Source organism: Megascapheus bottae, chromosome 10 (assembly GCF_031878675.1).
Source record: "Megascapheus bottae isolate mThoBot1 chromosome 10, mThoBot2.hap1, whole genome shotgun sequence".
In the NCBI taxonomy this organism is placed as follows: Eukaryota; Metazoa; Chordata; class Mammalia; order Rodentia; family Geomyidae; genus Megascapheus; species Megascapheus bottae.
In genome coordinates, this window is record NC_143518.1 from 61445653 (window position 1) to 61471194 (window position 25542).

At 38.5% G+C, this 25542-nt stretch overlaps 1 protein-coding gene across 7 annotated transcripts in view; it reads left to right on the forward strand.

Annotated features, from left to right (window-relative positions):
• Kcnt2 (potassium sodium-activated channel subfamily T member 2) overlaps window positions 1–25542 on the forward strand; it is a 267206-nt gene that overhangs the window by 217895 nt on the left and 23769 nt on the right. For 4 of the 7 annotated variants that reach the window (XR_016536895.1, XM_090341474.1, XM_090341480.1 and 1 more), the window contains exons 20-23: window positions 7517–7588; window positions 11262–11396; window positions 17757–17868; window positions 24013–24114. Coding sequence is in view for 6 of the 7 variants with exons in the window: in XM_090341474.1 (XP_090197600.1) it covers window positions 7517–7588; window positions 11262–11396; window positions 17757–17868; window positions 24013–24114 (421 nt within the window). In the remaining variant the exon portion in view is untranslated. The remainder of the gene's footprint in view (window positions 1–7516; window positions 7589–11261; window positions 11397–17756; window positions 17869–24012; window positions 24115–25542) is intronic. The other 3 variants (XM_090341477.1, XM_090341479.1, XM_090341478.1) reach the window with 2 other exon arrangements.

The following is a 25542-nucleotide window of genomic DNA, read 5'->3' on the forward strand; positions in this document are numbered from 1 at the left end:
TTGAGAGAGTTCAAGGACAGTGCTCAGGCCCTGGATTTAAGCCCAGGACTGGCAAAAAAAAAAGTTTGATCCAGTATCAGAAAAAAATGAAAGTATATTAAAACAAAGCCCAGGAGGGTAGCAGTGCCACTGCAGTCTGGGCTAGCCTGGCCTCCAGCCCCTCCCAACTCCTCGAACACAGCCTTATAGGTGAATCTTTTCTGAGGGAATACGGGCTGCCAGGGCATAGCTGAAGTGGTCAGCATAGAGAAAATAGAGCATGCCAACGCAAATCTGTGAGATTTCAGCTTGTGTTGTGTGTTCGTTTACAACATCTATACCTACTAGGGTCATGAATGGCTGCAATGAGTCTTACAGTAGCTCCATCTTGGATGGTTTGAATCAGTTCAAGCCCCAGCTCACAGGAGGAAAGACAGGATGAGGCTTGAGAGAAGTTGAGGAAGCAAGCTCGAGAGGAAAGCAGTTTGTGTGCACAGCATCTTCTCTAGTAGGGCTAAGGCTGGTGCTGCACTTTGCACTTCTTTGAGTTATTTCAGTATAAGATTTCATCTCCTGAAGTATTGCCCTGCCACTGTCCCCGCAAACCTCAGTCTGCACACTGCGGAAGCATGACTCTCCACATAAAGCAATGGCAGGCTTCTGTTTCCATTTCATCTTGCTAAGGAGCCTGATCTCTCTCTTTACCCTCCATATAATTAAAGCAGGGTCACAGGGGTAAGAAGTTCCAGAAGTTGCACTCTATGGTCTATCTCTGTTGGTTTTAAATAATTGGGTCACCAAAATATCTGTTTATTGAATGTTGAGTTTGTACACTAGGATCAGGGGGTTGTTCGTGCAGTATAATTCCTGAATTTGCACAACCACAGGAAATCTGAAAACTTCTCTGAGGACTGATAAACTGGACCACTCTGTACAAATATATATAATATTCTTATCCAAGGGTATGCCATTTGAATGTGATCATAAGGATCACATACTAATGTTAATATTATTTAACGTGTTTACAAGTGAAAACCATTGAACATTTCTACTCATTATCGTCAGATGATGTTGCGCCATGTCAAAATCTTAGTGTAGCAAGAAAGAGGTTCTCATGACCCAGAGAGATTTACCATCAAAGCACATACAAAAGTATATCATCCTGAAGTTTGCCACGGACAGTGCAAAGCTGAGTGGCTCTGATGGTTCATCTTTATTTATAAGTGATGGAAAATTGAGTCTAAAAAGTCACAGGGCATCCAAACATATTCTCCAAGGTTGAATTCCAGCATCAGAGCCTTCTATGCAGTTTCTACTTCATTGTGCATTTGGCTGCACAATCTTACTTAAAAGTCTTTGATATGGGAAAAAGTACATATGAATTGTCAGTTATTTTTAGAGGCAAGAATATATGTTTACTGCAGGTAATTTTTTTCTTTCATATATTTTTATTGTAATTATTAGAAGGGTTACATTATAGTCACCAGATAGAAGGTGCATTACTTCACAAACATTGATGCCCTTGCTCTTGTCTCGGTCCCCATTTCCCTCCCCATGCCCCCGCCCCTCATCTTGTTTTCCCCTCTTCCCTATCCAATTTCAAATAACCAAATACACATATATACAGTATATCAGATAACAAGATAAAATACTATAACAATAGGAGATAACCAAGGGACAGCAAAAGAGATGAGAGATAACATAGTACATTAAGGACAACAATCACTCATTATATGGCTTTTGTTTCTATATCCTGGAGGTCCTTTCATTTAGCGTCATACTACATGGCCTTATGTACCTTGGTTTTGCTCTATTGTAAATCTTTGCTAGGAGAGCCCAAGGTTTCTACTGATTATGACTAATGAGGGAAACCACTGAGCCTATGTTCCTTTGAGTCTGGCTTACTTCACTTAATATGATTTTTTTCTAAGTCTTTCCATTTCCTTACAAATGGGGCGATGTTCTTTCCGACAGCAGCATAGAATTCCATTGTGTATAAATACCACATCTTGTTGATCCACTCATCAACTGAGGGGCATCTAGGTTGATTCCATATCTTAACTGCAGATGCTTTTGCATTAGTCATTTCCTTAGCTTTGTCATGGTTTACAATTTGGAATCTAATTTTTTGCCTGATACTGCAGGTTGATGATTCTGGGGATTTATTAGAAGACACTAAATTATGGCATGTTATACATGATCACTATTTTACTTTGTTCATTAAGCTGCAGTACATGCTGTAATGCCTTTTGGCTTTCTGCATACTCTCTAGGGATGTCTAACATTGGCATTTGTTGTACTCTGTTTCTTGGATAAGAATGAGGAAACAGAATGTAAACACCAATAAATAATGTTCCTGAAAGTTTTACATAATTCCCTCTTTTTTCTTTCCTTTTTAAATAATGAGGCTTTTGTTCTGAAATGACTCACGTTTTTCAGTCTATCTTTTCATAACACAAAATGAGCTTTCTTCTTTAACATTTTCCCTTGCCATGAGAATTTTTACAATAACTATATGTACTTTCATAATTATTACTTAGCTTGAGAGCTTGTAAGTTCCCATGAGTAAGGCTGAAGTTAATAATACGTACTTGAGAATTTAAGAAATTTAGCATAAAAACAATCAATTTAACATATCAGAAATAAAATATAGCATAATATGGAATTATTAAATGGTAATTAAACATATAATGTCCATACATAGAGTCTGTATAAATAAACATTCACAGTCAAAATGATAATTAAATAAAACATGGTGCTATCGGAAAACATCATTTACTTAGTTCATCAGAGCACTTCTAGTCTTACACATTTTGTTTAAAACTGGACACACACAAAAACATGTACGTGTCCAAGTTTATACTACTAACTTTTAACTGATGTGTGACTTATTCATCAAATCTGTAAAGTCTGTCAAGAAAACTTTAGCTTATTTTAAAATAATGACAGGACTGGAAATGTGGCTTAGTGGTAGAGTGCTTGCAGTATGCACGGAGCCCTGGATTTGATTCCTCAGATTCCACATAAACAGAAAGTCAGAAGTGACACTGCAGCTCAAGTGCTGGCTTTGAGCAAAAGAATCTCCTGGGCAGTACCCAGGCCCTAAAGTAATGACAAGATACCTTGTATCTCAATGCCCTTCTTAGGGAAATTCATATGGCCTTATACAGATCTGAAATAATGCACAACATTTCTCCCTTTTGATAGACCTGTTTGCAGGACATTGAATCTCTGTGGTCAATTTGGACTTTTGGTATGTGAAATGGTTAGAACTTTCCCCAAGTTTTTATGAGACTAATACAGAAAGTAGTAGTGCAAGATCTGGTATGTAAAAGGCAGTGGAGAGATTTGAGTTTCCTTCCCGAAAAACCCAGTGTTATTACTCTGCAAATATACAGAAGGTCTGGTATGAAAACTCAGTTATAAAGAACTCCAGGCAGCAATGTAGCTCGTGGAGGAAGTGTTTTCCTAGCATGCCTGGGGACTTGCTTTCAAGTCCCAAAATAGGAAGAAGAAAGGAAAGAAAGAAGGAAGGAAGGAAGGAAGGAAGGAAGGAAGGAAGGAAGGAAGGAAGGAAGGAAGGAGAAATAAATTTCAAGTAGTTGCAATTAAACTTTAATAGCGTGTGAAAACTTAAACCATCTAAAAGTACAAATATGAAATTTTGACAAAGTAAGCTGCTCATAAAAAATATTACACTTGTTTCTTGAAGTTGAAATTAACACATTAATTATTAGGATTATGAGTGCCATAGAGAGTTATTCAGCTCCTGGAGCGCACTAGGTACAAGAGTCAATTTTTATTATGAGAAAAATTTTTAAGGAGATGAAGTCTGGGGCTCATAAAAAGTTACACTTCTCTGTAGAATTATACTAGGGACTAATTAATGAATGTTTATTTTCTTCCGCTTACTAATTCTTTATATTTTTATTTCAATTATTACTAATTGTTTGACTTTATATTTTAGGTTTGTACATTTATCCTGCTCTATATTTGTTTTCCTACCTTATCTTTCTCTGATATTGATTCTAAATATTTATTTTAGGATTTTTTTTCTTTTTTTGCCAGTCCTGGGCTTGAGCTCAGGGCCTGAGCACTGTCCTTGGACTTTCTCAAGGCTAGAGCTCTTCCACTTGAGCCTCAGCACCTTTTCTGGCTTTTTTTTCTATGTATGTGGTACCGAGAACTCGAACCCAGGTCTTCGTGCATACTAGGCAAGCACTCTATCACTAGGCCAAACTCCCGGCCCCTAGTTTTAGTTTTTTATTGGTCACACGGCTTGAACACAGAGCCTGGAAACTGTCCTTGAGCTCTTGCACTCCAGGCTATTGATCTACCAATTTAGCCACAGCACCCCTCTGGTTATCTGGTGATTAACTGGAGAGAAGTCTCACAGACTTTTCTGCCTTGGCTGGCAGCAGCCTCCTTAAAAACGAGGATATTAGTTGCCAGCCACTGGCACTTGGTTTTATAACCAACAATTTTTGAAACTGGTTTCTTAGACATTAAAGTTTTTGTAGTGCTCTTTAGTTAAAACTGTCAGTCATTGAAGCTATCATTTTGAAAAGTTTTCCTTAACATAATTTCTTATAGTATAGACAAGCATTCTCCCTGTAGCAGAAAAGTATCCTGTTTACATCTCTGCATCTGTGTTAGTGATAGAACATAAAGAGACATCTCTGGTGTTTGTATTATGAATGTCTCATGGGTCCGTTTAGTATTTCTAAAAGGTAGTGCTTCTCATTATTCAGGTATGTTTATCAATCGGCTGTCTCCCAAAGACTGAAAAGATCAGTCTATAAATAACCAAAGTTCTAATTAGTTTTCCTCAATTTTGAAGCAGAGTGTGTCATGAACACTGTTGTCAGTTTATTTAAATAAGCAGGCACAATACTTAGGAATGTCAAATGGAAACTTTCATTACATTTCATGAGTAGGTTTGAATCATTTTTTTCAATAGCAGTAGTTGAAGGATCTACTTATTTAAAAATGAAATCACAAAGAATACAGAATTGGAAGATCTTTATGTTAAATGAAGCTTGTCAAGATTATATGTTTTTCAGAGTTTAAGGGACTTGCTTTACCTGTAATACAGTTTAAAATTATGTAAAGATGAAGAATTCAAACCCACATTAAAAACAACTTCTAAGAATCTGAAAGGTTGGTTGTATCGCAAACACATGCATGGAACATTATGCCAGCCACTAGAAATCACTTGTTTTCTAAAGCAAGGAATAAGTTTGATGACCAGTGAGCTGTAGATGAAGCCAAGCATGCAAAGATCTGCGTTCAGTTTTCTCTCCACGGAATGGTAGTACACTATCACGTAACAAAGGATAATGTAAACCCTTACACTCTTCCTCCCTAGACTTGTGACATTATTACACAGGCTACTCTTTCAACTTTTTAGTGATAAACAATCCAGTACTACTAAAGAATGTTAAATGCCTATAGAATAAAGATAATATTATGGTGGACAAATGCTCAGAGAAAATAACCTGGAGAAATGGACATTATCTGAACTTGAAAGAATGGATCAAATGTAGAAGGAGGTTTAGTCCATCTATGTACCTATCTAGTATGCATATACATACATATATGCGTGTATAGATATGTGTGTATATATATATATACATGTTTTGGACACATGTCTGTTAGATAAATTATTGGCACTTGACATGTTCATTTTAGGTGAAACTATGAAAAGTTTGAAAGAAAGGGAGTGTGATAGAAATAGGTTAAAAAAATAAAAAGCGCAACACAGGCTAAAGGACTTTGCAATCCCCACAAATATCCCAGTTGATTCCATCTTGCATCCTTCCACTTTTTTTCTACAAAGCAACCTAAAAGATATAGAAGGGTCCTGAATGTTCAGGGCAAACAGCTTTCTTCATCTTAAGAAAAAAAGGAAAGAAAGAAGATAGTGCCTAGGCAAAGAGAACTAGAAATTTCTACTGTCCATCACCATCAGATGATGTAATCAGTGTATGTTATTATGTTTCTTCTAAGCAGCATTTACTAAAGCTTTAAAGCGTATATGATAATTTAAGAATATTCTGTAAGTATTTGGGGCTATAGATAAAAATGTAAAATATTATCTGAAGTTGTATATACCAGTGATCTATATAAACTAAGTTTATTGTTATTATTATTGTTGATGTTGTGGTAGTGTTTGTGTAGTTTGAACTTAGGGCCTTTATTAGCATGACAAGTGCCCTATCACTCAAGCCACAACGAAGTGCCAGTGCCCTGTCTAAAACCCAGGTCCTAAAACTGACTGTAACAACTAATAGTGTAGAGTAACATAATGTATACATTGAATAACTGAAGTTTGACAAAATGAACTGGGGTATATTTAATAGATGTGATAATATTGGTCTTTTTAAATGACTATAAAGGAATTTATTGTGGAGTTAATTTGGTCAAAAATCACAACAGTCATACTCTTTGAAAGATGTCATTTTTTTATACATCGCTCACTGGATGCAGATTTTTTTTCTTCTTGGAGAGTAAGGAGGTAGGGGAACAATCAATAGGAAGAAAACGGAGGAGAGAATTGGTCTCTCTGGAGCTCAGCATATGGGAAATTGTATGTGCTGGAAATTGTGCTTTAGCTGGGACTTCCTCTCCAAAATTTCTTACTAGATTCTTACTCTTTATCTCCCAACTGCACCATTTTTCAAGCTTGCCTTTAGGTACAACATACTATTTTTTAGGTTAAGAAAATATTTCAATTTGTGCTTTTGCATATGTACTTGAAATCTGTGTATCTAAATGAATCTGTTATTCTTCTGTAAATACACATTAAGAAGATAGAGTTGGGATACATACATGCTGGATGAATAGATGCATTAATAAATTAATAATCACAAAAGAAATATAATATATTGAGTGGTTTCAGGTTTATGGTCCTTTCCTCAGATGTATATATGTAAACATTACAGGCATAACAAAAGTACTCAAATTGCTGTAGGCTGAGTAAATTGATAAAGAAATACTTTTATTGTAATAGCCCCTATTTTGCATGGGATATAGTGTCTTTTTATTTGACATGTTGATACTCTTTGGAGGCTGTTGTAATCACAACTTCCCTAGACAACAGCCCCAGAGGAGACACCCTAATAATTATTCGTGGCAGGTATTGAAACCTCTCCTCTTAGGTCAAGTTTTAGGAGCAGAAAACAAAATTCCAGTCTTCCTTTTCAAGGCCTCTTCTGAAGGAGCAATGTTATAGTATATTGAAATGATATCTTAATCCTCATTAAGAGTATTAATTCAGTACCTTTTGTACACTCGTACCATAATGTTTCTGGTTTAGAAAAACTAAGTTCTCATGTTTAACAATTCAGAATGCATGGTGCCTTTGCACAACTGGCAAATGACAACTTCTAATGAATGATAATGCAAAAGAAAGACAGACTCTTGTCATCATTGTTGAGTTTTAGAAATGCAAACTAAGTGAACTTGCCTCCTTTCTCTAGAAGTGCTGCCCCTGTTGTGACATTGTGTTTCATTTTGTAACCCGTCTGCCACTTAGGCCAGATATGCACTTTCTGGATGCCATCTGTTGGTTTCCAATGGTTTACTACATGGTGGGCTCTATTGACAAGTAGGTGACTAAGTCCTCAGCACTTCACTGTGTGGTGTCCTGTGGCGTGTCCCATGCATGATGCGTGTGGTTCCGTTGTCACTGCAGTCATGACAGACCCTGCATGTGCAGCTTAAGTTCATACATTACTTATCTTATTTAAGCTTCCTACGCAGTAATCTGTTGTTGAATTCCAACAATCCTGTTGCATGCTAATATTGTCAGTGTGCAAAGCTACTCCCATTCTGTGTCTTCTACTGAATTAACGTGGTTATGATGATTATTTTATTATTATTAAAGTAGGAAGATGCCTGAAATAGTTACCAAGGTGATAGACTGATACCTGTAACAAAACTTACTGAGACTCTTTTAAGATACTTTAGAGGAGCTCACTCACTTGGAGTCCTAAATAGCAACATCTTAACTATTCCAGGCTGATATCAGAATTGATGAAATTTAAAATGTGTGCTTAGAAAAAGTCTTGTATGCATTCACATAAAATCAGGCGTATTTATGCCTCGCCATGATAATAAATGTAAAAATATGAAACATTAGTAATAAAGAAAAAAGTAAAATATGTCACTTTGTCCACTGAAAAAAGCTCAGTCATACCTTGACCAGTTGAGAATGCTTGTAATTAGGCTCATCCTTCAGATGCTGAACATCACCTTAAAACTATTTCTTAGCTGTGGACAGAAGAAAGGTGAAGCATACCAAACTGTAGTAAAATCCCCTATTACATATGAAAATATATTATTATTTTTAAAATAGCATTATATTATGCGCTATCAGAACAATAACCAGCTAAAATGTTGTCAGATAGTCTATAAAATACTGCTTTAATCCTACACATGATTATGACATAACTGGTAGTGCTACTTTTAAGTGATCATTCTATTAAACATTCATCAGAAAAAACGTGAAAAAGGCAAAAAAAAAACCCTACCTGCATTTTCTGATGTAAACTAAGAAGCAAAATCTCTATTTAGACTATCTTAAGGAAAAGAATAACTGAGAAGGTTCAGGTCCTAGGGATGGAGACACAACAAAATGGAATGTAAACTGATGACTGTTGAAAGAGGCAGACAGGAATGTAGAATTTTCACTATGTGATTTTATTTTGCTTAGGTCTGACATCTTTGGCTAAACTTAAACTTGTAGATATCACATTCTAGTTCTTGCAAAAAGGAGATAAAAAGATGACTATTAGATGAATTAAAAAAAAAAATCTTTCAAAACTTGACTTTGTCGGCTGCCACCTGGTGGCAGAACCACTTCAAACAGCCATGTTGAAATGAGATGCTGGAGACAAATCATGACAGATGAAATACCAGAACTCAGTAGCCTACTCAGGAAAAAGAAGAAAGGACTTAATGTAATATTAAAGGAATTTAAAAAATAAAGTCATCTTTTTATGAAGAACAAAGTTTCCACAGGGTTCATGATTGTCATTTAAAGGTATGCATGTTCTGTAGATTTAAGCTCATATTTAATGGCAATTAATGACAGTTTACCTTAATTAGGAATAATTAAACCAACCAAAAAAAATTGAGGATGAAGTTAACTGATTTATATGGATACTGGTAGCTATTACAAATACAAGTAACTCAAGAGTGAATCTTTTCATTGTTAAATATCAACTTCAGCTGCGTTAAACGTTTGCTGATTCAACATCCATGTTTTCTAACCTAACTTCTATTTAAATATCCCTTTCCAGCCTAACTTACTCCCATTTTCTATAAAATTACAATACAGTAATGTTTTCTTTTAAAATGGTAAAAATTATAAAAGCTGAGAGGGTAGGATTAAAAATTATGAGCTGGATTGAAGGCATGAGTTTATACTTCACAAAGTACCATATTGCATTAATTTTACATTTTATTTACTTATTTATTTGCTTATTTATTTAGCAGTGCACTCAGACCTTGTACATGCAAGGCAAGCACTCAGCTATACCCTCAGCTTCTGGGTAACTTTATATTTGATTTGATTTTTTTCATGTGGATCCTAGGGCCTAGGCACTGGGCTTTTATGCTCTATCCCTTGATCCACAGCTCCACCTTGGATTTTGAGGATTTAATTGTAGGTAACAGTCTCATAGACTTTCCTGCCTGGGTAGGCTTTGAACTGCAATCCTCAGATCTCAGCCTCCTGGGTAGCTAGGATTGCAGAACTGAGCCACCAGGTCCTGGCTCGAGTAACTCATTTTATAAATTCATCTAAATAGATCTAAGAAAAATATGATAAATATCCTAAGTAATTCCCAAGTGTTCTTGGGTGGAAACTTCAAGATCATCTTCTCCATTAGTTGTGATGAAATGCATTTATAAATTACTTGAAATAAGTTACTTACCATAAAATTTTGTGTCCACAGTGTTAGCCATTAAATTTCTGCAACAGAACATTGCTTCTGATGCAAATGAGCTATTTTTTTTTCTGAACTTTGGTAATATTCTCACACCATCAGAGTAAGAGATTCTGCTTTCCACCCTTCCATAAAAGGGGAAGGACTCATGTGCAACTCAACCAGCCATGCATGGACTTGTGAACACTTTTCAGGGACTTAAGCTTTTAAAAAGTCATGGCCATTCTTTACGTTTATCCTTCCTAGTTTAAATCAGAAGTCCAGTCGGTCACTTAATCTAGCTTTCCTTCTCTGTCTTTCATCAACTTCAAACATAACATATACTTGTCACCGCTCAGTCAAGTTGATTTTCTTGATCTGGCCAATTCTATTTAGTGTAAAGGCAAAGAGAAGAAACCTTTCCCTGTTGTTGGTCCATATCCATTTCATTCCCTGGGAGGATATCAAGTATTTTGTTTCTGAGGAACATGAAAGGCCTTTTATCAGAGGTAGGGAAAAAAGACTGATGGAAGGACAGAGCACAGGGTATCCTTTTCAGTTCTAAATCACTTCCTTCATAAGAAGAAGAAGGAGGAGGAGGAGGAGGAGGAAGAAGAGGGGGAGGAGGAGGAGGGGAGAGGAGGAGGAGGAGGAAGAAGGAAGAAGAAGGAAGAAGGAAGAAGGAAGAAGGAAGAAGGAAGAAGAAGAAGAAGAAGAAGAAGAAGAAGAAGAAGAAGAAAGAAGAAGAAGGAGAAGAAGGAGAAGGAGGAGGAAGAGAAAAAGGAGGAGGAGGAGGAGGAGGAGGAGGAGGAGGAGGAGGAGGAGGAGGAGGAGGCAGCCCCTGGGTTCAGTCAGTGGCTCCTTCACAACTTGGCCTGGCTAAGTAGCAGGCCTGAATAAACCAATCCCTGGGTTTCCCCCATGTCCACCACACAGGCCTCACAGCACAGGCCTCACAGCACAGGCTTAACCCAGGCCTCACCCAGGCCTCTCAGCACAGGCCTCACTGCACAGGCCTCACCCAGGCCTCTCAGCACAGGCCTCACCCAGGCCTCGCAAGCCTCACCCAGGCCTCACAGCACAGGCCTCGCAGCACAGGCCTCACCTAGGCCTCACCCAGGCCTCACCGCACAGGCCTCACCCAGGCCTCGCAAGCCTCCCCCAGGCCTCGCAGCACAGCACGGCAGGCAGCTCGCGAGGCTCCTCTTGTTGGTGTCTCTGGACAGAGTGAAGTGGCGGTTGGTGGTCCAGGCCCGGGCGGCCCCGCCCGCCCGCGTGGGTCCCTGGTGTGGGGAGGGGCCACGCCGGGTGTATTTAAAGTCTGCTTTTGTCTGTCCGTGTTTACGAAAGCCTAGATGACTTGCTCAGGTGCGGCGTCAGCTTTGCGGCCAACATGGTGGTGGTGGACAAGGAGAGCACCATGAGTGCCGAGGAGGACTACATGGCGGACGCCAAGACCATCGTCAATGTGCAGACGCTTTTCAGGTAGGTGCGCATGCGCGGGGGGCGGGGCCGGTGCCCAGGGGCGGGGCCTGGGGCGGAGCCTGGGCCTGGGGCGGGGCCTGGGCGGGGGCGGGGCCTGGCCTGTCTGCTCTGGGGGCTTCCCCAGGAGCCTGCTCCAGTGCAGGAAGGAATGAGAGAGACACTCACGTAGACCTTGTCTTCACTCACGTATTATTCCAAAACCAACACACACAAAGATCCTTCCACACCCTCTACGTGAGTGACACTGCCTAAAGTTAGATGTCCAGTGCTGCATCTCTAATTCTTCTCAAAAGAAATATATATATGAAAAATTGAACACTATTTTCTCAGACAATTTAATTATAACACATTTTAAGCGTTGTAGGACGTGGTTAAACACCAGCCTATCCCTGTTCTACTTGGAAATACGCATCTCATGAGGATATAAAAAGTGGCAAAGCTCTGAGCAGGTAATTTGTCCAGGTGAAGAACAAATTCATAACCATTCCTTCACTATTTTCTGGGTTTTAATTAATTAAACTGGCTCAGATATGAAGCTCCATTCTTATGTTGAGTTTGTACAGACATTCCTTGTTATCAGCCGACTCAGAGTCATGTAGAAGTCAAAATATCTGTGATCCTGGAGATGATTCTCTATAGAAGCATTTTAAACGTTGTATATCAGGAGATCACTATTTCAGTTTCATAAGTGAACTTTCTATCGGCTTACAGAAAATCTGAGAGACATTTCTCCATAAATTTAACATTCTATCATGTGAAATTTGCTTGCTTCTGCACTCAGAGATGAACAATTTATAATTCAACCTATAAAGATTATTCGTGCTTTATTTTCAAAAGCAAAAAAACAACAAAAAGTCTATTTCCCTTCAGTTAGTGAAATAGTGGTTATGACTTTACAGGACATAGGAAAGTAAGGTAGAGCGATAAATTATTTTGAGTTTGGCTATTGAATAGTTCTGTTGTTGTTGTTTTGAGAAACACAATGGAAACTGTATAGTCACCCTGTTTTAACATCTTCATTGGCTTCCTTATTTTTATATTCTAGCAGAATCTATTTTCTTTTGTTGTCATTTTTTGTATAGATTATTTGTTCCATGGGTTATCATCATGCTATCCTAACTGCATATATTTTAGTAACATTAATGACTATTGCTGGGCTTGAATAAAGTCTTTACTTTTTCTTTATGGAGATATATAGATAACTCAAAGACTTATGACATCCCAAGTCTTGATGGGCTGTTTTCATCTTAACCAAGAGTGATCACCTGTGATTTGGAAAATTTCATCACAATATTTTTTCTCAGAGATCTTGACATCCTATGCTCCAGTTTAGGGCCCTTTGCACACTTCCATTGCTCATGAATAAATCCCACACAGTGGCTTTGTGTGGATGATGTTATTCTTTATTTTAGCATTACTAAAAGACTGGAAAATTATTTGGGCTCATGTCATTTTTTATTACTTTTACCTACATTCCATTTTGATGGGAACTATTTGGACTTTTAAATTTTAGTTTTCAAAGTGGATAGGTCAGACACATTTTCAGAAAAATCTTTAGACTTATGTGTGGTAGAAATGTAATTCAAGGATACACTGACAGTAGAGGTGTTCTGACTCATCATCTCTTCATGAACCATATGCTCAAATAAGGTCAAGTTTCTTATTCAGAATACAGAGCACTTGACTTCCTAACCTGTTGATTTACTGAGACTTACAACTTTATTTATTAGACCCCTTTTTTCCCCCTTCAGATTGTTCAAAGACCCTTTAGTGTTATTCAGTTCCCAAGGGCCCCAAACTGGAGGCTATGATTAATTTTCTAGGAGTATCGTGTTTGTTAGGAAAGGAAATGGTGTCAGTAGGGGCACATTAGCAGCATGTGGAGAATTACTTTTCCCCTGTAACTAGCATGGTTCTGCAATTGAAGACTGAGGCCTACAATTTGATATGCTATCATTATATGGAGGAAGACAAAGCAATTTCCCCTCTATTCTTCTGCATGTTCACTTGGGACTCCTGTAATGAGTTATCAAAGTAGGCTGACAAGATCAAGAGGAGAGATCAACAAAAGCGAAAGGGACAAGATTATTAACATATATGTTTCTCAGTTGACCGTCTAGAAACCTCTAGAAAGAATAAGGCAAGAAAATAGCTTCGGACTGGTCTTCCTTAGATCTTAAGAACAGTAGTCTAATAGAAACAGTAGAATAGTAGGCCATCAAAAGGAAAAGATTCTGAATTTCCATGGGTGGAAGATCAGAGTAAGAGAAATGCATCCAGACTTATTTGTAAACAAAGGTGAAATAGGGAGTGAAAGTTTAAAATCCCTCTTAGACAGTTTCTTGGAAAAGAGGGTAGATGGATATATTTGCCCATATGTTTAGGCAAAGAAAAGGATGGCCAAGAAGTTTGTTTGCTTGCTTTAATATTTATTACTTATTCTCCATTGTCGCCACACTGGAAATAACCATTAAACAAAGTAGCAAATTGAGGTTTGCAAATTCTGCTACCCTTCATTCAGGTGGGATAATTACATATTTTTTTGAGAGGAGATAAGCCATTCTTCTGGATGGTTTATATAGAGCTTCTTCTGCAACAGACCAAGTCAAGACTATAGTTGCTAGTATTTTAATGTTTGAGCAGTCATCCTGAAATCATGCCAGGACGGCTGGTGGCAGGGGTCTCCAGCCTTTAGGTAGAAATGTGCTCTCATCGGAACAACCCAGACCAGGAGTTGTTCACTTGTTACCATGATTTGTGAATACTCTTCACATTGAATTTTCCTTTATTGGCAAAGAACTATCTTGGATACATTTATCCAGAGGTTCTATATGGGAATACAGTAAACAATTCCTTTTCTGAGAAGCCTTCTCTTGAATTCTAAACAGTCCTTGCAGCCTCTCCTCAGAGACCATTTCTGAATACCAACAGTATGAAGTGCCAGTCGTTGTCCTGTCAAATACACTTACACCTTCTTCTCCCCAGTGCCCGAGGGCTTCCATTTACACATTGAACAGGGAATACTGAAGTGATTTTTGCCAGTACGAAGTTCTCCTGGAGAGTGCATTTTTGATTTCTAAAGTGAAAAGACCCTGGTTTTGAAATTTAAATTTTTATTGCTAAAGTTTTACATAGCTACATACTCATGTATTTATACATTTATGAACAAGTATTACTGTCTATACTAAACTGAACTAAGCACTTCAAAGCATACTTAGATTTATAACACTCACCTCAAAAAGGCCATGATATTGTAGCTGATTAAAATCTTCTCCCTCCTTTGCAAGTATTTGGGTGTCATTGTAATTTATCTTTTTTCATCCTTTACTAAGGAATTCATAATAAAGTTTCGCGTTAGCTACCCCCAAGTTTAATGGGCCCGGAGCGAGAAGAGGGATCCATATTGGACAGGTTGCTTAGTCTCAACCCATATAGAAAAGTTAAAAAGAAAATAAAAGTCAGTTTAAAGTTTACAATCTGAATGTTGGTTGACGATGAGGTAGTTTTCTTGAAACATCCAATTGGAAAAGGATTCTCTGGAGAGCATACAGAAAAATGTGTAATACAGAATAAGTAATAAGATGGATGTTTCAATTTAGATTATTATTACATTTCTTTTTATTCTATATTCAAAATATATTTAGCAACTTTGGTTTTCTGCCAGTCCTGGGGCTTGAAGTCAGGGCCTGGGCACTGTCCCTAGACTGTTTGTATTCAAGGCTAGTGCTCTGCCACTTGAGCCACAGTACCACTTCTGGCTTTTTTTTTTTTTTTTTGAGATGAGAGTCTCACAGGGACTTTTCTGCCCAGGCTGGCTTGGAACACCGATCCTCAACTTACTGAATAGTGAGGATTACAGGCATGAGCCACTGGCACTTGGCTCATGCTTAGCAACTTTCAAGGGCCAGAAATAGATTTCATGTATTATAATTTAGAAGATGCATATTTAAATGTTTTAGGTAAACATGCATAAAAATGTAAAATATTGTAATTGAACATAGAAAACAGGCACTATGATATTTTATTTCTAAATACTATTGAAATCTAAAATTTCACTAGGTGGCAGACTTAGCTAATACACTGAATTTCCTAGTTTAAAATAACACAAGTGATTTAGCACCATTGATGTACTATAGACATGTCAGGTACCCATATACATTTTGTTGTACAATCTAATTTGAACTGTAGAGATGGCTCCAATACCAAAACAAAACAAAACAACAGGGTCACTTGATTCTCACTGAAATTTCACACACACACACACACACACACACACACACACACACACGTCTGTGTATTTCTATTCCATAGAATAAGGACTATATGCAAAGGAATCCAGGTAGACACTCAAGTTTCCATCTGTGTAGATACAACCTTCTTCCCAGGCTGAGCTGGTCCTCACCAGCTGTCCGCTCAGTTACACCTGAATGCCACGTAGGCTAGAAACATTTGATCAGCCTCCATCTATTGGTGCTAGAACAGAGATTGTCTTACATTTTGTGACTTTTTACTATTTCTGGGTGAGCCAAGAGTTGGGAAGTCACTCCCTTGTAGGTAGCTCCAGGGTCGCAGGCCCACTTGGCCTGACAGGAATCATCATTCAGCACAAAGCTACCTGACCAGTGCAGAATCGCCTGTCACACCCAGGGTTCAGGGCCAGGGATCCTGGGCAAGCACATTTGTTTACAATGTGCCATATCCCACCTTCAGGCACAGTGCCAACCCCTTATTACTCACAGAGCAGCAGAGCTGATTCATTTATGTGTAGTGCATTTTCAGATGGTGCTGAGCTGGGAGCTCAAGAGATAGGTTCAATCTAGAAGCAAGGATTTTATGTGACCGCCACATAGGCACACGCACTTGAAACACACTGCATAGAAACCAGGCAGATTGGCCAAGAAAGTAGCTGCTGCAGAAAATCCTAAAGGATTTGAATCCCCCAAAGCTTCTAACCCTGCATCGATTGGATCCAAAAATAGACATTTGTAAAGGTAGTTGGTATTATCTTGCCCATGCGTGAAAAAATAAACTCCTGTGTGTGGCAGTGTATGAGGACATGTGGGGTGCAGCCTCTCAGGAACCTCTCTCTCTTTACTGTGTCCTCTATGAGTTTATAGACTGCGCCTTAGGGCAGAGACTCGTACCTTTATTGTGTTGGTATCTCCTGAACACAGATACTTCCTACCAGTAAACCCATTAGTTTTCGATATTACTCCAAAACACAAATTACAATGGCAACTTCAATGACCCACAAATACCTGTGTAAGGTAAAGCAAAGCTAGATATTTGATAAGCATGATAAAGCATGATGAAAGTATGACATTTGACCAACAGACTTTTGTACCACAGCTACCGCTGTACCCGCTGCCTCTAAGCACGTGAGGGTCAAGTTTCACTGGAATTATTTCATCTCAGAGGTTAATAGTAGCAAGTTTTGACCTTTAAAAAAATCACATCAGTTTGGCCTGGCAGGTTGGCTGGTGCCTGTAGTTTCAGCTAGCCAAAAATTGGAGAATAGGAGGATCAAAATGTGAGGCCAATCCGGACAGAAAGTGAACAAGACCTCAGAATCTCCAAAATTAGGACAAGTGTGGAGGGGTGTGTGGAAGGAACCCGGGCAGATGGAAGATATGGGTTTGAGGCTGGCCCGGCAAGAAGGAACATGAAATCTAGTCCCAAAAATAATCTAAAGCAAAGGAAACTAGAACCATGGCTAAGTAAGACCCTGACTTCCAACCCCCATTCTGCCAAGACAACAACAGCAACAGCAATGGTTGTAGTGGATAAGAAAGAGTAGCAAAGGGCATCAGATCTCACAAAAGGGCTAAGTGACTCATCTTGTGAACGTACATATTTCTGTTTTAATATTGCCCACAAAAGCAATTGTGTAACTTAAAACAGCTTTGGGAAAGGGAAGTGGGGGATGGATACAAGATTGGGAAGGAGTGGGAGGAGAGATATGGGGACAAAAACATAAGAAGGGGTATCAATGTGTGAGAAGTAATACATCTACTCTCTGATGAATGTAACTGTAATCACTCCATAATAATAAAAATAAAACAAAAACCTTGATAATAAAAAATAAAACAAAAACAGATTTATGAGTTTTTCTTCTGAGGGGCTTCATAAATATAGAGTCAGAATATCTAATAAAAGCCAAAGTACTGACTTGATTTTCCTTATTGTGGCAAAATGGTGGTTAAAGCCTTCTTTGGATATAGTGTTTTATTTTCCTTGTATTGTAGATTATGCGACACTTCTCATGCCCCAGCCTAGAAACACGAACCCTAAATACACTGTAATAAGAAGGGCCATAATGGATTGTTTGGATGACCCCATTTTTTTCTCTCTACAATATAGGTTATTTTCTAGTCTCAGTATCATCACAGAGCTTACTCATCCGGCCAACATGAGATTCATGCAATTCAGAGCCAAAGACTGCTATTCTCTTGCTCTCTCAAAGCTGGAAAAGGTAAGATGCACATAATGGGCATTGGAATGAACTACTTTTGTACAATGAACAATTCAAAATACCTATGCATGCAAAGAAATGCCAAACCACAGTAAGGATAAACACTCTGTTTCAAATTCCTCTCTGGAGAACTGTCCTAGCTCACTGTTATTTTTTTATTATTGCTTTTAGGTAGTTGTTCAAAGGAGTTGCCACTTACCGTAGTTTATGAACACAATATATCTTGATTAATGTCACCCCTTTTCATCATCTTCTCCTCCTACCCATGCCTTCACTCACTCTTTGAATATAGGATTTTTCGACATCAGCTTTCTGAGCTCTGGGATTGCACATCGCAGAATAGACACCTTGTGGAAACAATGAGGCAGAAGGAAGCCCAACAGATTCTCCATTTAGAGTCCGCATAAAGGCACTGTTCAGCCAACAGATGGCATTGAGACTTGTAGCCTTTAAAAACACTCTCCTTTTCTTCTGACCTTTATTTCATCATTGTCTTTTTTTTTTTTTGCAAAATTGTTCCATGATCCTTTTCCTAGGTCCTCCCAGAGCTAATCCAGTTCTCTCTCTGTTTCCCACATTTGAAAGCCAATATGCTCCCCTCTCTTCTGCCCTCTTTGCATAACCAAGTATCAGAAACAGTGTGTGACAGCTAGGTAGAGCAGAAGGTGAGTGGAATTAAAGACACGTAGAAGAGAGAAACAATAGAATGGATCTCATTTCCCTTTAAAGGCCTATTTAGTTTCTCTTATGTTCATGTGTTGAGAGAAAAAAATAACTTTTATTCATGCCGCGCATGCACTGCATTTGCTTCAAGAGCACTCCCTGTAAAAATCGCTGTGAACTCTATCCATCCCCAGCAATGATTGGAATTATTCTTCACAATCATGATAATCACACCTTGATGTAAGAAGCAAAGTGATGAAACTGTAGGCTAACTGGGGTGGTGTATTTAGTTTTTGTTATAGGCATATTTTAGGTACCACAAATGGGGGGAACCTATGTTTCTCTGGGTATAGCCAACTTCACTTAACCTAATGTTCCCAAAGTCTTTTTATTTCTTTATGAATGGCACAATATCATTCATCTTTATGGATGAGTACAATGACATTGTGTATATATGTCACACTTTCTTGAACCATTTTCCATCGAGGGGCATCTGGGCTGAATCCATATCATGGCTATTGTAAATAATTCTTCAGTGAACATGGTTGTGCTGGTAACTTTAGTGTGGCCTTGTTTGAGCTCTATTGGATAAATGCACAGAATGGGGATTGCTGGGTCATAGGGTATGCCAGGGGCTACAAATGAATTAATTGAAGTGCAATAGACTCTATGAAGAGCACAAACCATGTAATTGTTTATAAAGTTCAATTCAAAACCCAACAAACCAAGTCCCAGGAAATGGGTATTTGCCAGGTGGTAGGGTGGGGGGAAGAATGAAGGAGTCAGAGGGGAGAAAGCAGACAAGAGTTCATTGTATATACTGCAAAACAGAATAATAAGGGAAGGGGTGGCTGGAAAGGAGATAATGATATTGAAATGATGACTTGGCGCAGGAGGCGTTGTACCCATAAACTGCTTTCTAAAAGGCAAAAGAGTTTCCATACAGAAGCTAAAGTTAGGATAAGTAAGAGAAGAGGTAGGTGGGAAGGATGGGCGAGAGTGTTGAAAGGGTGGCATCGATCAGAGGGGCTGTATTCATACACGGCTTTGGTAACTACAACTACTTAAAGATAATGAAGGAAATATTAAAAACCATGTTAGGATCCCCTGTATAGCAGGAATGTCTGTGATATTAATACCTTTCACGCACACCAGATTTATGCTGAGGTGGTTCAGGGAGGCCTCTAGGCAGCCTTGGCTGCAACAGGCCTGGTGTGCATTCGGAGGAAGACAGGCTTGAATCCAGAGGAGGCTTGAATCCTTGAGGTCCTTCCCCAGCCCTCCTCCCCTTCAAGGAAAACGTTGAGTTCAGTTATTTCTCTTATGAGTCAAGTGATCACACTTCCAAAATCAAACCTCAATAAAAGTTCTGAAAAGTGAAACTTTAGGAGTTCCCAAAGTGCAAAAGTCCCTGTGCTGGGGACCCTTCCTCAACGTTCCCTGCAGGCCCCGTCATGTCTCGTCTAACTGGACCCTCAACAGGCACATTGCATCACTAAGAGCAGAGCTTCTGTGGGTCCTGACAGCAGTTTCAGAGCATGATCTTCGATGAGGGGCCCACAGGAACCCCATGTTTGTAATGGCTGGTCTGGGAACAACAGGTGGCAGAGGAGGATCAGGGTGTAAACTGCATCCCTTAACCCACTCAGTCTGTACCAGATCCCTGTCATGAGTGTTAGACGTGACTTGAGTTGTGAGACTGAATCCTCTCAGGCGGGTGCGGGTGGCACACACCTAGTTAATCGGAGGCTGGTATCTGAAGATTGTGGTTCTAAGGCAGCCCAAGCAAGAAAGCTCGTGAGACTATCTATCATCTCTGATAAACCACTCAGGAAAAGCTGGAAAGGGTACTGTGGCTCAAGTGGTAGAGCAGTAGCCTTGAATAAAAAAGAAGCTCAAGGACAGAGCCTAGGCCCCAAGGGGAAAAACAAACAAACAAACAAACAAACAAAACCTCAAAAAACAAAAAATGATGTCAGTTCTCTCGTTAGCTAGCTTGCAATCACATTGAAGACGATGGTATATATGCAAATTTTGCATAGCCACTATCAGAATTATGGTAATATTAGTTATTTATTTTCAGCATGTTTTTTATGAAAAAAGATAAAGATTTATACAATGAAAATGAAAACTCAACTGAATGCATACCCTCTGGTTGAGTCAAATGCCTGACTAGATAGTATGAATTAGAAAAGTGAATAAAGCATATAAAATATATAGCTTCAATACAAATATAAGTGTACTTCTTAATTAGGAAATATTATATCAAAGAAGTTCAAAGAAGTTATGGAAGCTATACCCATTGATCTTATATGGAGGTGTATGAAAGTATGTATATACTGGACATGTAAATGTATATGGACATATTTATGTTTAAAAGGTATGCATTTGGATGAATAAATAGAAAGCCTAAAGCAAAAATTGCAATTTAAAGACAAGAACTATGGTGAAACTGTTTGGCTGAGAGTTTTTCTAGGTGTGATACAGGAGACTCTGGGGAAAAGTAGAATGAGAGAAGTGAGTGCGAAATTGAGTTGTCTGGAAGCTGAGACTGGTTTATAGAATTAGAATAGGTTTTACCCCCAACCCCCAAAACAATGAAGGAAAGTTCAGCAACATGACTGCGGAGGATAGCAAGCAGACTTAGGAGAATTCATTGTGATTATGTCCAGAGAGGAAAATTACCCTGTGCCAATTAAATTTTTGATCTGTTTCCCTCCCACACTGTTCTGTTGCATCTAATCATTTCATAATCTCTATCCTTATGGTGCTGGATGGACATAGATGGCTGGACACAAATGATCTGCCAGAAGCAATTTTTTCCCTCTCAGAAAGATACATATCTATGATAGTAAACTTAATAGAAAAGATTGGTAAGACCAAATAAATTAAAATGTCATTAAATTAAAATCTAGTATAAGATTAAAATCTAGTCATTTACACATCTCTGAATTCTTTTAGCCATGATTATCAGGAAGTCAGAAAATCATTACTGCAACTTCCTGCAAAAGCAGAATTCCCTTTCAAGGAAAAACTGTATGTATTAGGTTTGAGATCAAACCTAGGGCTCTGCACATGCCAGGCTGGTAATCTACCCAAGAGCAGTGTTCCCAGCCCAGAAATAAGATTGATGATTGACTTGTTGGTGTTGGTCCTGGGCTTGAACTCAGAGCTTTTGTGCTCAAGGCTAGCACTCTACCACTTTAGCCACAGTTCTGCTTCCGATTTTGGTGGTTTATTGGAGATAAATGTACTATGGACTTTCCTGCCCTAGCTGTCTTTGAATTGGGACCTTCAGCTCCCAGTCTCCTGAGTAGCTAAAATCACAGGTGTGAGCTACCAGTACCCAGCCAGAAATACATTTTTTTAAAAGACTAGTCACTAGGAATCTACATACTCAGGATACTGAAATCTGATGCTCACTGTTCAAAGCTAAGCTGGACAGAAAAGTCATGATACTCATCTCCTTCAACATTGAAGTGGAAGGGGGATGGCCCAGTTTGTCGAGTGCCAGTCTTGAGCAAAAAAGCCAATACTTGACCCAACTTCAGAACTCAACCCTTTGTATATTGTTTATGCTTTTAATACATGGATGTTTCCACTGGCATTGAAAGTGAAATCTGAATCTGAACTGTTTCTTTTAGGGGACAGTAATTGTATTTGACTCAATACATGTGCATGTCAATAGATGATAAAGAATAATCTAGATGTTAGTTAACTTTTTAACATATGAATATCCCCAATAATTAAGCAGAAACTCTCTATGATCCAGCTGTTCCACTCCTGGACATTTATCCAAAAGATTACCAGCCAGCACTCCCATGTTCATGGCTGTACTCCAGTACTCACCACAGCCAATGTATAGAACTAGTCCAGATTCCCTTTACTGGGTGAATGGATCAAGAAAACGTGGTGTACACACGCATGGACTTTCACTCATCCAATTAGAAAGAATGATACTGTACAATTTGGGAAGAAATGGGAAGACCTTGAAAGAATTTATGTTAAGTGAAGTTTGTCATGCCCGAAGAGGCAAAGGCTCCATGATTCCCCTTATGCATGGCGATGAATTCATCAGTATTTACGCGGTGTTCTGTGCAAGTGTATGCAAATGTATAACTCAAATAACAGAATGGCAAAGTCAAACATCAACATAGTACACACCAGGAAACAGATACTTGAGAGGAGTAGGGTGGGCTAAAGGAAGGTAGGCAGAAAAACAAAGAGAATGAGGGGAGAATTCAGGCAAGAATTTAATGCAAATCCTATAAAAATAAGAGTACGGGAAGAAGAGGGGAGGGATAGGTGAGAATCTTAAAAGGGTCAATATTGATCAAGATGAATTGTATTCATAAACTACTTTTTTAATGGCAACTCCTTTGTACAACTACTTATAGATAATTAAAAATTAAATAAATGTATTTGCTGGTCAGAAAGAAAATATGGTTGAGCTGAGATTATCTGAGGGAAAGACATGCTGTGTACCCAAGAAACAATAGGGGTGTCAGCCTTTCTGATGCAAAATTAAACCTTTCTACGAAGAAACTGTTTATTGTTATGTCCTCTTAGACTATCAGGAGAGTCTGATAATAGCCTAAACTGAATTTGGGCTTGGATGCATGAACAAGAAGTGACATTATCAAAACTGCACTGAGATCAACAGGCAAAATAATGGAGAATGCCTTGGAGTAATAAAGACCCCAAGTTAGAAAGTTGATTGTAAATTGGAGCCTCAGTCACTGGTCATACAATAGGATGTAGAAAACAGAGCAGCTGTGAAATAATTGACTGGATGACTGATGGAATTTTGGATACTTGAGATATTTACTGGGTAAGGAAGGGAGTGAGAGGTGCTTGCATTGACTTTTCCTTATTTTTAACCCCGATTTACTACTTAGAGTGTTTTTCATGTTTACCCTAGTAAAATATGAGATTAAGTTTACAATGATGTTCATTATTGAGATAGAGGAAGATATGAAGCCTAATGCTTACCAGACAGAAGCAGGCTCCTACAGATAAATCTAAACCTCAGGATGCATTCTGTTACATTAACATGAAAAGAAACCACCTTTTGTTGGGTTTCTTTTATTTCCCTACTATATCAGGCATAAATAGATTTCTTGAAATTTATTTTTTGTCAAGGTAATGCAAATTGGGGTTATAATTGTACACATAGGACAATGAGTATATTTCTTGTTGAACATTGTTACCCCCTCCTTTGTTTTCTACCACTTTCCCTCCTCCTCATAAATGGATTTCTATTGTTTAAAAGGTTGTATCATCTAATGACTTGGTGCTTCAGTTAATTCATTAAAATTGTCTATTATAATGAAAAGGATACATAAAATTTAATGCTTAACTGAAGGAAAGACAGTATTTATGAGAATATCTCCCTCATATATATTGAGAAAATTGATCTAAGCAGCAAGGCACAAAATATAGAATGCTTACAAAAGTTTTCAACCTCAAATCTCTGGACAGAAAGAGCGGGAAAGAGGGTCAAACTTGGCCTTTATGTTTCGACTGCCTTTTGCTGCTGGAAGAGTGTTTAGCATCAGTATGTTGGATACCCTTCTTTATCAGGTATGTGATCCCCTTTTTTCCCCCCAAAATATCTATTTTATATTTCATGCAAATAAGTAATAAATTATAGTAACATTTTAAGCCAATGACTTAAAACTAGTTTGAAGTAATTGAATTCTGACACATTTTATATTACTCTAAAATGTCACTGAGACTTTGAAAGAATTGTAAAAAATCACAACTAACATAAAAAATAGGACAAAGCACTTATGGAATATACTTCCAGCCTCAGTTTGAAAACAAACAAACATGTCTTTGCCAATAAACTGTCAAACTAAAGATCCTTTAAACTTCTGCTAATTATTGTTTACTTTAGATGGGAACAAGATTTTATGATGGCAAACCATTTAGTTTGTTCCTGGTGTCTAGTTTTACATTGTCACTTTATCATAGCTAAGTGATTTATAAAAACATTTTGTACTTACATACACTCTTTTATCATCTCTGCCAACAACTGAATCATCACCACATTTCTTTCTTTTTGATTCAAATTATGAGACACACTCTAAGCATTTCTAGTAAAGAGTAGGGAAAAAAAAGATCTTCATAGGGCTTTAAATTGTTTTATAGCTTGAATCTCAAATGAAGCATTTGAGCATTTCACTGCTCATATTCTATTTTGTTATCTGCTTGTATGAACTCTTGTGTAATTGCTTGACTGAATAACCCAATCCAGATACAGCCAAGCTCTTCTGCTGGCCTTTAGGCCTTTTGCCCATGTGCTTCCCTCGTGAAACCAGGAACCATCTGTCTAGGCAGATGAGTGCCAGAGCACATCCCTCAAGGAAGAACACGCACGCTGTGTGTCTATGTCCAGACATTTTATCTGGGCTCTTCTGGAGGCTGGGCTCCCATCTCAAACTCTACTACCACTCACACATATTTAGATCATGACATGGGAAGGCTTTCCGGAATGGCGGTTTGAGACTGAAGATTTCAGAGCAATAGAAAGAGACACTTGGATCTTATTTGAAACAGTTGGCTCTCCTTCCCTTTAAAAAGCTCAGTCAGTAGCTTAGCATATTTAGAAAGATTCAGAGCTGGGTACTGGTGCTCATGCCTGTGATCCTAAATATTCAGGAGGCTGAGATCTGCGGATGGATGTGCAAAACCAACCTGAGCAGGAAAGTCTATGAGACATTTCCAATTAATCATACAAAATGTTCAAGTAGAGGTATGGCTCAAGAGGCATAGAGCTAGCCATGAGAGAAAAAGCTCAGAGAAAAGTGCTCAGATCCTGGATTCAAGCCAAAAAAAGAATGCAAAGAGAGAGAAAAGGAAAGAAGGTAAGAAGGAAGGAGGGAAGGAAGGAAGGAAGGAAGGAAGGAAGGAAGGAAGGAAGGAAGGAAGGAAGGAAGGAAGGGTTCATGTAAAAGTTATTACAGATGGAATTGTATAGATCTGGAAAACAGTTTTCCTGGCTCTTCT